The sequence below is a fragment of the Anser cygnoides genome, chromosome Z (genome assembly GCF_040182565.1).
Source record: "Anser cygnoides isolate HZ-2024a breed goose chromosome Z, Taihu_goose_T2T_genome, whole genome shotgun sequence".
Taxonomy (NCBI): domain Eukaryota; kingdom Metazoa; phylum Chordata; class Aves; order Anseriformes; family Anatidae; genus Anser; species Anser cygnoides.
The window spans coordinates 62,313,768-62,326,418 of NC_089912.1; the positions used below are offsets into that span (position 1 = coordinate 62,313,768).

A 12,651-nucleotide genomic window follows, 5' to 3' on the forward strand; every position below is an offset into this window, starting at 1 on the left:
TACCGCACAGGTCTACCCAAAAGTTCAGATCCAATCTCTTCTTAAATTCAGACAGGCTCGGTGCAGTGACCACTTCCCTGGGGAGCCTGTTCCAGTGTGCAACCACCCTCTCTGTGAAGAACCCCCTCCTGATGTCGAGCCTAAATTTCCCCTGCCTCAGCTTAACCCCGTTCCCGCGGGTCCTGTCACTGGTGTTAATGGAGAAAAGGTCTCCTGCCTCTCGACACCCCCTTACGAGGAAGTTGTAGACTGTGATGAGGTCTCCCCTCAGCCTCCTCTTCTCCAGGCTGAACAGGCCCAGTGACCTCAGCCGTTCCTCGTACGTCTTCCCCTCCAGGCCTTTCACCATCTTCGTAGCCCACCTCTGGACACTCTCCAACAGTTTCATGTCCTTTTTATACTGTGGTGCCCAGAACTGCACACAGTACTCGAGGTGAGGCTGCACCAGCGCAGAGTAGAGCGGGACAATCACCTCCCTTGACCTACTAGCGATGCCGTGCTTGATGCACCCCAGGACACGGTTGGCCCTCCTGGCCGCCAGGGCACACTGCTGGCTCATATTCAACTTGCTGTCTACCACGACCCCCAGATCCCTCTCTTCTAGGCTGCTCTCCAGCGTCTCATCGCCCAGTCTGTACGTGCAGCCAGGGTTTCCCCGTCCCAGGTGCAGGACCCAGCACTTGCTCTTATTGAACTTCATGCGGTTGCTGATCGCCCAGCTCTCCAACCTATCCAGATCAGAAACATCAACACATACAAGGGAAAACACACGCAACACATTAATAGTACAAAGACGACAACCTAACGCTACGGGATTGCATAGCGAAAGTGGACTTGGGCAGAAAGAGAAATTTCAATGAAGCTACGACAAAAACATCCCCCTACAGGCCAAAATAGAAACCAGAAATAGAAAAAAGAAGCACATCTGCGGCACACCTTCCGCAGCACCTTCTCCCCACCACTTTCACATCCCCCGCCTCCCAATACCCCCAAAAAACACCAGCCAAAACACCAGCCAAGGACCTCCAGCACCCGCACCACGCTCAGGGCCACCCCAACAACGCACTTCCCCACACACCACAACCACAACCACCAAAACTGAAAACCACAGCCGGAAACTCTCACCAACCAGAAAGCGACGAAGGGAAAGAGAGATGCCGCACCGCATAAAGCCCGACACACGGCAGCACCCCGAGCACTGCCACCACCCGCACCACCACCCAGCCCCAACAGGCTCCTGCCCAGCGCGACCCAACACCCACCATGCCTGGGCCCGCAGCCCCACCACCAACAGCCATCCACAGCGCCCTGGCGCTCCTGCTCCTCCTCACGCCTCCCGCCGACGCCTTCTCCTGCAGCCCCCTGCGCCTCCACGACAGCGCCTTCCCCTGGGACAGCCTCCAGCTCCTCCGCGACATGGCTCCCAGCCCCACGCAGCCCTGCCCGCACCAACACGCGCCTTGCTCCTTCCCGGACACCCTCCTGGACACCAACGACACACAGCAAGCCGCACACGCCGCCCTCCACCTCCTCCAGCACCTCTTCGACACCCTCAGCAGCCCCAGCACCCCCGCGCACTGGCTCCACGCCGCACGCCACGACCTCCTCAACCAGCTCCAGCACCACATCCACCACCTCGAGCGCTGCTTCCCAGCCGACGCCACGCGCTTCCACAGGCGAGGGCCCCGCAACCTTCACCTCGGCATCAACAAGTACTTCGGCTGCATCCAACACTTCCTCCAGAACCACACCTACAGCCCCTGCGCCTGGGACCACGTCCGCCTCGAGGCTCACGCCTGCTTCCAGCGCATCCACCGCCTCACCCGCGCCATGCGCTAAGAGGAGCCCCACACGCGCACCTCTGCCCTCACGCCTCCTATTTATCTATTTATTCAACTATTTATTGAAAACAAATAAACTTCACCTTTTCTACAAACCTTAACAGTGGCTCTTGTCTCACCAGTACAGAACCTCCCAAGGGGGCAGCCCACCTCCACACACAACCACCGCACCGAGCCCCACACAAGGACTCAAACACGGGGCCATCTCCCCTTCCCTCCCTCCCTCATGGCAGCTCGGGCTGGCACGGGGTGGGGTGGGAGCAGAAGGCTGCTCCAGCGTGCGGGGGCCAGCCCCAAATCCTCTTCCCCAGGGCCTCCACAACTGCTCCACGCTCAGGCAGCACCAAAGAAAAAGACGTGCCACCTCGCTCGGCGTTCAGCTGCATGCTCTGCAGATGGGGCACAGCACCCTCCTGCACACCGTGTCCCCGTGCTGCTTGCTGCATCACTCGGACCTGCGGGTCGCTCACTCAAGAGCCAGACGACAGACACAAATACTTCGTATTCTCTTCACTTCAGATACCTTTCCCGGGGCCGCAGATTTGGACAACAGCTCCCTTCCTCCTGCTCTTTGAACACCAACGACGAGCCATAGGGCAAAATGTGCAAGGTCCTGCCACGGACCTCCCACATCAGCCATGGCACATACAGACCCCCCTCCCACATCAGCCATGGCACATACAGACCCCCCTCCCACATCAGCCATGGCACATACAGACCTCCCTCCCACAGCCATGGCACATACAGACCCCCCTCCCACAGCCATGGCACATACAGACCCCCCTCCCACAGCCATGGCACATACAGACCTGCTAGTGACCTTCCCGTAACTAGGGGGAACCTAAGAGAAAGGTGGGGAGGGACTCACTCTGTGAGGGTGGAGGGAGAGGACGCCAGATAATGGCTTTCCACTAAAAGAGGGTACATTTACGTTACACTTTCCAAAGAAATCCTTTACTATAACGCTGCTGAGGCACCGGCACACGCTGCCCAAAGAAGCTGGGAATGCCCCGTCCCTGGCAGTGCTCAAGTCCAGGCTGGATGGCGTTTTCGGCACCAGGTCTGGAGGGAGGTGCCCCAGACCATGGCAGTGGGTTGGGACCGGGTGACCTTTAAGGTCCTTTCTAACCCCAACCATCCAAAAATTCTAGGATCTCAGGAAGCCTCCTCCTTCACCTCTTCCCACGTGAGAGAAATAACAAAGGGAACAGGGCTCAGGCCATCCCAAAAACAACACCCTTGCCATACAAACAGCTGATGGGCACTATACCTTCTCTCCACGTGCCACGGCTCACAAGGAACAGAAAGCAACAACCACAAGACTTGGTGCCTGAGGCCATGCGAATGGCAACACACACCCAACTCGCAAAAAGAAAAACCCCCCTTCTTCCTTTTTCCCAAAGCAAACGCCTGTCCTACACGCTCACAGCAGCTTCAAACGCTTAAGCCTCTAGGAGCTCCTCATACAGAGACATTCAGGGACCGAGGACCTACACCCACACCCATCTCCTCTCAAACAACCACCACGAAGCAATGGGGACACCAGACACCTCCCTTAGGCTCCTTCGAAGAACATCGCTTCGCAATCCTTGGAAAACACAAATAGAAACATCAACACATACAAGGGAAAACACACGCAACACATTAATAGTACAAAGACGACAACCTAACGCTACGGGATTGCATAGCGAAAGTGGACTTGGGCAGAAAGAGAAATTTCAATGAAGCTACGACAAAAACATCCCCCTACAGGCCAAAATAGAAACCAGAAATAGAAAAAAGAAGCACATCTGCGGCACACCTTCCGCAGCACCTTCTCCCCACCACTTTCACATCCCCCGCCTCCCAATACCCCCAAAAAACACCAGCCAAAACACCAGCCAAGGACCTCCAGCACCCGCACCACGCTCAGGGCCACCCCAACAACGCACTTCCCCACACACCACAACCACAACCACCAAAACTGAAAACCACAGCCGGAAACTCTCACCAACCAGAAAGCGACGAAGGGAAAGAGAGATGCCGCACCGCATAAAGCCCGACACACGGCAGCACCCCGAGCACTGCCACCACCCGCACCACCACCCAGCCCCAACAGGCTCCTGCCCAGCGCGACCCAACACCCACCATGCCTGGGCCCGCAGCCCCACCACCAACAGCCATCCACAGCGCCCTGGCGCTCCTGCTCCTCCTCACGCCTCCCGCCGACGCCTTCTCCTGCAGCCCCCTGCGCCTCCACGACAGCGCCTTCCCCTGGGACAGCCTCCAGCTCCTCCGCGACATGGCTCCCAGCCCCACGCAGCCCTGCCCGCACCAACACGCGCCTTGCTCCTTCCCGGACACCCTCCTGGACACCAACGACACACAGCAAGCCGCACACGCCGCCCTCCACCTCCTCCAGCACCTCTTCGACACCCTCAGCAGCCCCAGCACCCCCGCGCACTGGCTCCACACCGCACGCCACGACCTCCTCAACCAGCTCCAGCACCACATCCACCACCTCGAGCGCTGCTTCCCAGCCGACGCCACGCGCTTCCACAGGCGAGGGCCCCGCAACCTTCACCTCGGCATCAACAAGTACTTCGGCTGCATCCAACACTTCCTCCAGAACCACACCTACAGCCCCTGCGCCTGGGACCACGTCCGCCTCGAGGCTCACGCCTGCTTCCAGCGCATCCACCGCCTCACCCGCGCCATGCGCTAAGAGGAGCCCCACACGCGCACCTCCCTCCCTCCCGCCTCCTATTTATCTATTTATTCAACTATTTATTGAAAGCAAATAAACTTCTCCTTTTCTACAAACCTCCTCCAAGTGGCTCTTGTCTCACCAGTACAGAACCTCCCAAGGGGGCAGCCCACCTCCACACACAACCACCGCACCGAGCCCCACACAAGGACTCAAACACGGGGCCATCTCCCCTTCCCTCCCTCCCTCATGGCTGGCACGGGGTGGGGTGGGAGCAGAAGGCTGCTCCAGCGTGCGGGGGCCAGCCCCAAATCCTCTTCCCCAGGGCCTCCACAACTGCTCCACGCTCAGGCAGCACCAAAGAAAAAGACGTGCCACCTCGCTCGGCGTTCAGCTGCATGCTCTGCAGATGGGGCACAGCACCCTCCTGCACACCGTGTCCCCGTGCTGCTTGCTGCATCACTCGGACCTGCGGGTCGCTCACTCAAGAGCCAGACGACAGACACAAATACTTCGTATTCTCTTCACTTCAGATACCTTTCCCGGGGCCGCAGATTTGGACAACAGCTCCCTTCCTCCTGCTCTTTGAACAACAACGACGAGCCATAGGGCAAAATGTGCAAGGTCCTGCCACGGACCTCCCACATCAGCCATGGCACATACAGACCCCCCTCCCACAGCCATGGCACATACAGACCCCCCTCCCACAGCCATGGCACATACAGACCCCCCTCCCACAGCCATGGCACATACAGACCCCCCTCCCACAGCCATGGCACATACAGACCCCCCTCCCACAGCCATGGCACATACAGACCCCCCTCCCACAGCCATGGCACATACAGACCTGCTAGTGACCTTCCCGTAACTAGGGGGAACCTAAGAGAAAGGTGGGGAGGGACTCACTCTGTGACGGTGGAGGGAGAGGACACCAGATAATGGCTTTCCACTAAAAGAGGATACATTTACGTTACACTTTCCAAAGAAATCCTTTACTATAACGCTGCTGAGGCACCGGCACACGCTGCCCAAAGAAGCTGGGAATGCCCCGTCCCTGGCAGTGCTCAAGTCCAGGCTGGATGGCGTTTTCGCCACCAGGTCTGGAGGGAGGTGCCCCAGACCATGGCAGTGGGTTGGGACCGGGTGACCTTTAAGGTCCTTTCTAACCCCAACCATCCAAAAATTCTAGGATCTCAGGAAGCCTCCTCCTTCACCTCTTCCCACGTGAGAGAAATAACAAAGGGAACAGGGCTCAGGCCATCCCAGAAACAACACCCTTGCCATACAAACAGCTGATGGGCACTATACCTTCTCTCCACGTGCCACGGCTCACAAGGAACAGAAAGCAACAACCACAAGACTTGGTGCCTGAGGCCATGCGAATGGCAACACACACCCAACTCGCAAAAAGAAAAACCCCCCTTCTTCCTTTTGCCCAAAGCAAACACCTGTCCTAAATGCTCACAGCAGCTTCAAACGCTTAAGCCTCTAGGAGCTCCTCATACAGAGACATTCAGGGACCGAGGACCTACACCCACACCCATCTCCTCTCAAACAACCACCACGAAGCAATGGGGACAGACACCTCCCTAAGGCTCCTTCGAAGAACATCGCTTCGCAATCCTTGGAAAACACAAATAGAATCATAGAATCATAGAATATCCTGAGTTGGAAGGGACCCTTAAGGATCATCAAGTCCAACTCTTGATACCGCACAGGTCTACCCAAAAGTTCAGATCCAATCTCTTCTTAAATTCAGACAGGCTCGGTGCAGTGACCACTTCCCTGGGGAGCCTGTTCCAGTGTGCAACCACCCTCTCTGTGAAGAACCCCCTCCTGATGTTGAGCCTAAATTTCCCCTGCCTCAGCTTAACCCCGTTCCCGCGGGTCCTGTCACTGGTGTTAATGGAGAAAAGGTCTCCTGCCTCTCGACACCCCCTTACGAGGAAGTTGTAGACTGTGATGAGGTCTCCCCTCAGCCTCCTCTTCTCCAGGCTGAACAGGCCCAGTGACCTCAGCCGTTCCTCGTACGTCTTCCCCTCCAGGCCTTTCACCATCTTCGTAGCCCTCCTCTGTACACTCTCCAACAGTTTCATGTCCTTTTTATACTGTGGTGCCCAGAACTGCACACAGTACTCGAGGTGAGGCCGCACCAGCGCAGAGTAGAGCGGGACAATCACCTCCCTTGACCTACTAGCGATGCCGTGCTTGATGCACCCCAGGACACGGTTGGCCCTCCTGGCCGCCAGGGCACACTGCTGGCTCATATTCAACTTGCTGTCTACCACGACCCCCAGATCCCTCTCTTCTAGGCTGCTCTCCAGCGTCTCATCGCCCAGTCTGTACGTGCAGCCAGGGTTTCCCCGTCCCAGGTGCAGGACCCAGCACTTGCTCTTATTGAACTTCATGCGGTTGCTGATCGCCCAGCTCTCCAACCTATCCAGATCAGAAACATCAACACATACAAGGGAAAACACACGCAACACATTAATAGTACAAAGACGACAACCTAACGCTACGGGATTGCATAGCGAAAGTGGACTTGGGCAGAAAGAGAAATTTCAATGAAGCTACGACAAAAACATCCCCCTACAGGCCAAAATAGAAACCAGAAATAGAAAAAAGAAGCACATCTGCGGCACACCTTCCGCAGCACCTTCTCCCCACCACTTTCGCATCCCCCGCCTCCCAATACCCCCAAAAAACACCAGCCAAAACACCAGCCAAGGACCTCCAGCACCCGCACCACGCTCAGGGCCACCCCAACAACGCACTTCCCCACACACCACAACCACAACCACCAAAACTGAAAACCACAGCCGGAAACTCTCACCAACCAGAAAGCGACGAAGGGAAAGAGAGATGCCGCACCGCATAAAGCCCGACACACGGCAGCACCCCGAGCACTGCCACCACCCGCACCACCACCCAGCCCCAACAGGCTCCTGCCCAGCGCGACCCAACACCCACCATGCCTGGGCCCGCAGCCCCACCACCAACAGCCATCCACAGCGCCCTGGCGCTCCTGCTCCTCCTCACGCCTCCCGCCGACGCCTTCTCCTGCAGCCCCCTGCGCCTCCACGACAGCGCCTTCCCCTGGGACAGCCTCCAGCTCCTCCGCGACATGGCTCCCAGCCCCACGCAGCCCTGCCCGCACCAACACGCGCCTTGCTCCTTCCCGGACACCCTCCTGGACACCAACGACACACAGCAAGCCGCACACGCCGCCCTCCACCTCCTCCAGCACCTCTTCGACACCCTCAGCAGCCCCAGCACCCCCGCGCACTGGCTCCACACCGCACGCCACGACCTCCTCAACCAGCTCCAGCACCACATCCACCACCTCGAGCGCTGCTTCCCAGCCGACGCCACGCGCTTCCACAGGCGAGGGCCCCGCAACCTTCACCTCGGCATCAACAAGTACTTCGGCTGCATCCAACACTTCCTCCAGAACCACACCTACAGCCCCTGCGCCTGGGACCACGTCCGCCTCGAGGCTCACGCCTGCTTCCAGCGCATCCACCGCCTCACCCGCGCCATGCGCTAAGAGGAGCCCCACACGCGCACCTCTGCCCTCACGCCTCCCTTCGCCCACCACACTGGGGCGCTGACAAGAACTGACCAGAGCCCACAGACCACCACCACCCACCGCCTCCTTATTTAACTATTTATTTCAACCAAGCTTGTCGTCTATTTATTAACTATTTATGCAAAGGAAATAAAGACCTTTTGTAAGAACCTGACCAGTCCCAGAGCATCCCTCTCGCTGGCCTGAGGGCATCTGGATAATGCCCTCATCTCCAGCCTTACACTTCTGCTTAGCCCTCAAGTGCTCAGGCGCTTCCACTCAACCACCTCGGGACAACCCCACCAACCAAACTCGTCTCCATCACCCCTCTCCCGTCCCGTCCCGGGGCACCTCTGCCAACAGCCCCTCTCTCTCTCTCTCCCCACGCACACCCTCGCAGCTACCACCCCCACGCACCCAGCACCTCTCTCCTTCTCTCAGCCTCCATCAGCATGCACAGCTCGCTCTCGCTCCACTCCTCTCCTACCACCTCCACAGCTTCAGCGACCACAAACCCCTCCCTCCACCACACCGCTGATGACCTCGCCAGGCACACCGCTCCTCAGCCAACCAGCCCCTTCACAGCCCGCTGACCGCTCTCCCACCCACACGGCCCAGGATCAACGTGGCCTTCGCGCCTGACCACGCACACTGCACGCTCACGGGCATGACGCACTCCCTTGTCACAACCTCGACAGCTTCAGCGACCACAACACCCTGCTGTACACCATGTATCCATGCTACTTGCTGCACTGCACGAACTTGCAGGTCGTTCACTCAAGTCTGTCAACTGGCTGAACCCCTGTGAAGAACTGCCTTAAGACCCTACAAGTCCGTTGCATATTCATCTATTTGCCTAAGTTTATTTATAAACAAAAGTAAACAGGTAACAGGAAAAATAATAGTATTTCTAAAATATTTTATGGAAGTCACATTTTTAACAGGTCCAGCACAGAACGGTTACAGGCAGATGTACCTTCACAGCCCCACACAAGCCTTATTCTCCCCCACCAAGCCCATGCTGGCAGCTGGGCTCAGCTGCTTTGAACTAATGTTCAAAGCATGTTCTTATTTTAATACCAATACTGTCATTTCCCTAACTCATTATAGTATTTCTTACTTGTTTTTAATAGCTTCACCTCAATTTGTGTGACACATCTACTGCATTTTTCCAGCCATCCCACAACTTTGTCCTGACATGATATCAAGCTGCCAGGTCTTCATTTAGCTAGGTCTTTCCTTTTATCTCAGTATGGCTTTATCTGCCCTCACTGCAACTTTCTTGGGTTTCAAAAAACTTTTACTGGAAAGTAAGACATCCTCATACAAAAGATTTTCAGAAACCTTCATCACTTATTTCCAAATCATTGTGTGCTATTTATATTAGACCTAAATTTAAGGTCTTCTGCTGAATATATGGACAACTTACAAATAACATAAAGGTCAGTTTTCCACTTTAATTGTCTGACAGGTATGAAGCTTCTTCTGAAGCTAAGTACTACTACATTTTCCATAGCCTTGATTTGCCCATTACAGAAAATATTCCACCTGTTTTTCATTACCAGATACTTTATTTTGGGTCTCACTTTTTATTTCTTCTGGCAATACTTCCCCCCCAGTTTAGTATTAATTATTAGATATCATCCATATTTTTTCTCCTAACTCAATTCAGTTATCTGTCAGACTGGTTCTTTTGCAACATTTTTCTTAAGTGGTTTTTGGTTGCATAGAACATTTTCAAATCTTAACCACATTATCACTTGTGGCCTACTCTTCCTTTGATTTGATGATGAGCAGACAGACGGGGTTTTGTCTGGTACATCCCTGTACTCCATTTGGCTAACCTCCAGATTCCACATGGACAACTTCATACTGACTTGCTTAAATACAGCCTTCATCCAATAATACCTCTTTCCAGATCACTGCTCATTGCTCCAGTTTTGCCTTTATGGATACAGTGCATCAATGTATCCTTCGACTTTTCTTAGTTACATACTACCAACCTTTCTGAGTTCTCTGCCCGAGTTTTGGGGTGGGAGGAAACAACTCCTCACCTTTCTGCATTGAGGGTGAGGTTCCTTGTGAATTTAACTACCTATGATTCCAGTTTCTCTCATATGTCATTTATATTCTGGATTCAGCTAAGTAAGAAAATCATGTGCTTCCTCTCCTGCAGCTTACCTGCTGATGCATTTGTTGCCACAATGCATGCAAAGAACTCCAGCTTTAATAGTTTCAACAACCTGCTAGATGTACCCAGTGGCTGTCAATTTATGTACAACACCTTGCTGTTCAAGCCCACCCCTTGCTAAGAAAGAAGCTCATGCTCAGATTTCAGATTTGAAAAGACAGAGTTTGCAGATGGACAAATGTAACAATCGCTCTATACCCATTTACATCACCTAAAGAAACTGTTTGTGGATATTCAAAAAACAGAACATAAGGATAAGCTCTTAATCACCACTGAGCAAAGCAATTTGTGTTGGACAGAGGATCAATAATGAAGATAACTTGCTTAAAATGAAATAAACCAAGCTATTTACTTACCATTGGCAGCCTGGATTGAAGCATCTGGAGATCATCATAACCATAAATCTGCTTGAAGACAGATAAAAATACAACATCATTATAACACTTTTCTCTGATGCTGACAAATTTGGGGCTTTAAACACAGTTTGCTCCGGGAAAAGCCTATGTTAAAGGTGTATGGCTATATGTTGTATTTAGTAATCATGAAGCACTGTAGAATTGTAAGGCTAGTAAAGCTTAAAATGGCTTGTCACTCTAATATTGTTTTCGGGTGATAGCAGTTCTCTGAAGAGAGCTTGACTGTCCAGTCTTCAATACTGTTTTTACAGATGTATCATTCATGAATTAATAAAGATCTACTGGGCATTCAGATTTGGGAGTAAAAGCAAGTCTTTTCTGCAATTATTCTTTCCAAGAATATGATGATTAAAGACATAATGAGTAGATTATCAAGCAAACTACAACTCATCCCTCACATTCAATGTAATAAGAAAAGCAGTTAGAACAGTTTCCGATTCAAAAATTAGATAATGAGATGTTGATCCTGGTCAGACATCAAAAATCTCCGTGCAACCTTTCAAGCAATGACAGACAGAACACATGGCACAGCTCAACCAACAATACAGTGAGTCTATTCCAGTAACACAAACCTGAATAAGTCTAAATTTAATGGAAAGGCCTAAAACTTTATACCACCAAAAACCGTAACAGAAGACATGCTCAGCTTTGACAGCAGCCACACCAATTCTGAAATTTTCTGTGAACAGCGAACTCCCACTGAATAGACTGCATTTCTTCAGCATTTGGAAGAAGAATTCCAAGTGCAATACATGACAACACAAATGCCTTGGCATAGACAGCAGCAGGTCTGGAGGGCCCACTTGCACCAAGGTTTAAGTAAACAAGGACAGGTACAATTAAATTGCTTACTGGGTAGGCAGGCAGAAGTCCTCCAGGTCCCACAATATACTGGTTATGCAACAAGGGCGGTACACCTTGGGGTAGGTTTGGGGGAGCTTTGCCTGTAGAACCAAAATACAGACGCTTTAACAAGCCTTTAGAAAAGAAAAGGCTTCAGCACCGAGACAACATAGCTCACGAGCCCTGGCAGCTGCACTATCATGGCTTTTAAAGAACAGAACTACACAGAAAAATTTAGTGCTAACTGATGAAAATGCTCAAAATAGCCTGAAAAGTTGAACCATATCTAAAGGAAGGGAAAGCACAGACTACGTCAAATTGAAAACAGTCCCTGCAGAAAACAGTCCGATTCTGTCGTTTACTTTGAGTGGATTATAGGAATTACAGGAACTTCCTTCCTTGGTCCCCTCCTGAAGGTAAAACATAGGCATTGGTCTTGATCTGAGTGCAAATCATTTTCTTTCATTTTCTGTCCTGTCAACACATTTTCCCCTTGCTGTCAGCAACAGACCAGAAAGCACTAAATATTGCCAGTATACTTTTTGTGGGTTACTTATTGCATTTGGGAAAATAAAGAAGATTGAGACAGCCTCAGGTGCCTCTATGAAGCAGAGCTAGGAAGCAGAAGGGTAAAAAGGCATTTTGGCCAGTCAGATGCTTCATTTACAAAGAATGGGAATAGGAAATGAAAAATTCTCATGTATTTAAGTTTGATCTTAATATTTACATCATTCACTTCCCTCCACAGAATTTCCTTTTAGCAGGTTACATTGATTAGAAGAGCAACAGAGAAATATAGCATTGCTTCCACTTCAGTCAAAGAAGTCTCCCCACCTTCTCTGTCAGTGGATACTTTGGAAGAAGCGATTATTGCTGTGGAATATCCCACACATCAGACAGCTTTTTTCCTCTCTGCAGATGTGGCAGTAGGTATGTGACACATGATAATGAGGACACTGCAGTGTACTTTGATACTGCCAAATGAATTCAAGTCACAGAGAAGACTGAAAGGAAAGCTAACGTGAACTGACAGCCAAGAGCAGATCACAAACTGGAATACAAACTGGACAAGTCTCCTAGTCCAAAACTTGAAGCGAGAACTGCTC

At 52.5% G+C, this 12,651-nt stretch overlaps 4 protein-coding genes across 21 annotated transcripts in view; 3 read left to right on the plus strand and 1 right to left on the minus strand.

The window, feature by feature from the left end:
• The window catches only part of LOC106045176 (ubiquitin-associated protein 2), a 128,646-nt gene that overhangs the window by 47,863 nt on the left and 68,132 nt on the right, over positions 1-12,651 (minus strand). For 15 of the 18 annotated variants that reach the window (XM_066988562.1, XM_066988563.1, XM_066988567.1 and 12 more), the window contains 2 exons: positions 11,555-11,646; positions 10,643-10,693 (listed from right to left, as the gene is read on the minus strand). In XM_066988562.1, coding sequence (XP_066844663.1) covers positions 10,643-10,693; positions 11,555-11,646 — 143 coding nt within the window. The remainder of the gene's footprint in view (positions 1-10,642; positions 10,694-11,554; positions 11,647-12,651) is intronic. The other 3 variants (XM_066988555.1, XM_066988557.1, XM_013195549.3) reach the window with 1 other exon arrangement.
• Positions 829-1,839, plus strand: LOC136788988 (interferon-like). The gene has a single exon (XM_066988218.1). It carries the CDS (start codon positions 1,264-1,266, stop codon positions 1,837-1,839), a length of 576 nt encoding a protein of 191 aa, XP_066844319.1. The 5' UTR covers positions 829-1,263.
• LOC125180135 (interferon) lies at positions 3,061-4,545 on the plus strand. The gene has a single exon (XM_066988217.1). It carries the CDS (start codon positions 3,970-3,972, stop codon positions 4,543-4,545), a length of 576 nt encoding a protein of 191 aa, XP_066844318.1. The 5' UTR covers positions 3,061-3,969.
• On the plus strand, positions 7,340-8,074 carry LOC136789088 (interferon). Its single transcript, XM_066988577.1, has one exon. The coding sequence runs from the start codon at positions 7,499-7,501 to the stop codon at positions 8,072-8,074; it is 576 nt and encodes a 191-aa protein (XP_066844678.1). The 5' UTR covers positions 7,340-7,498.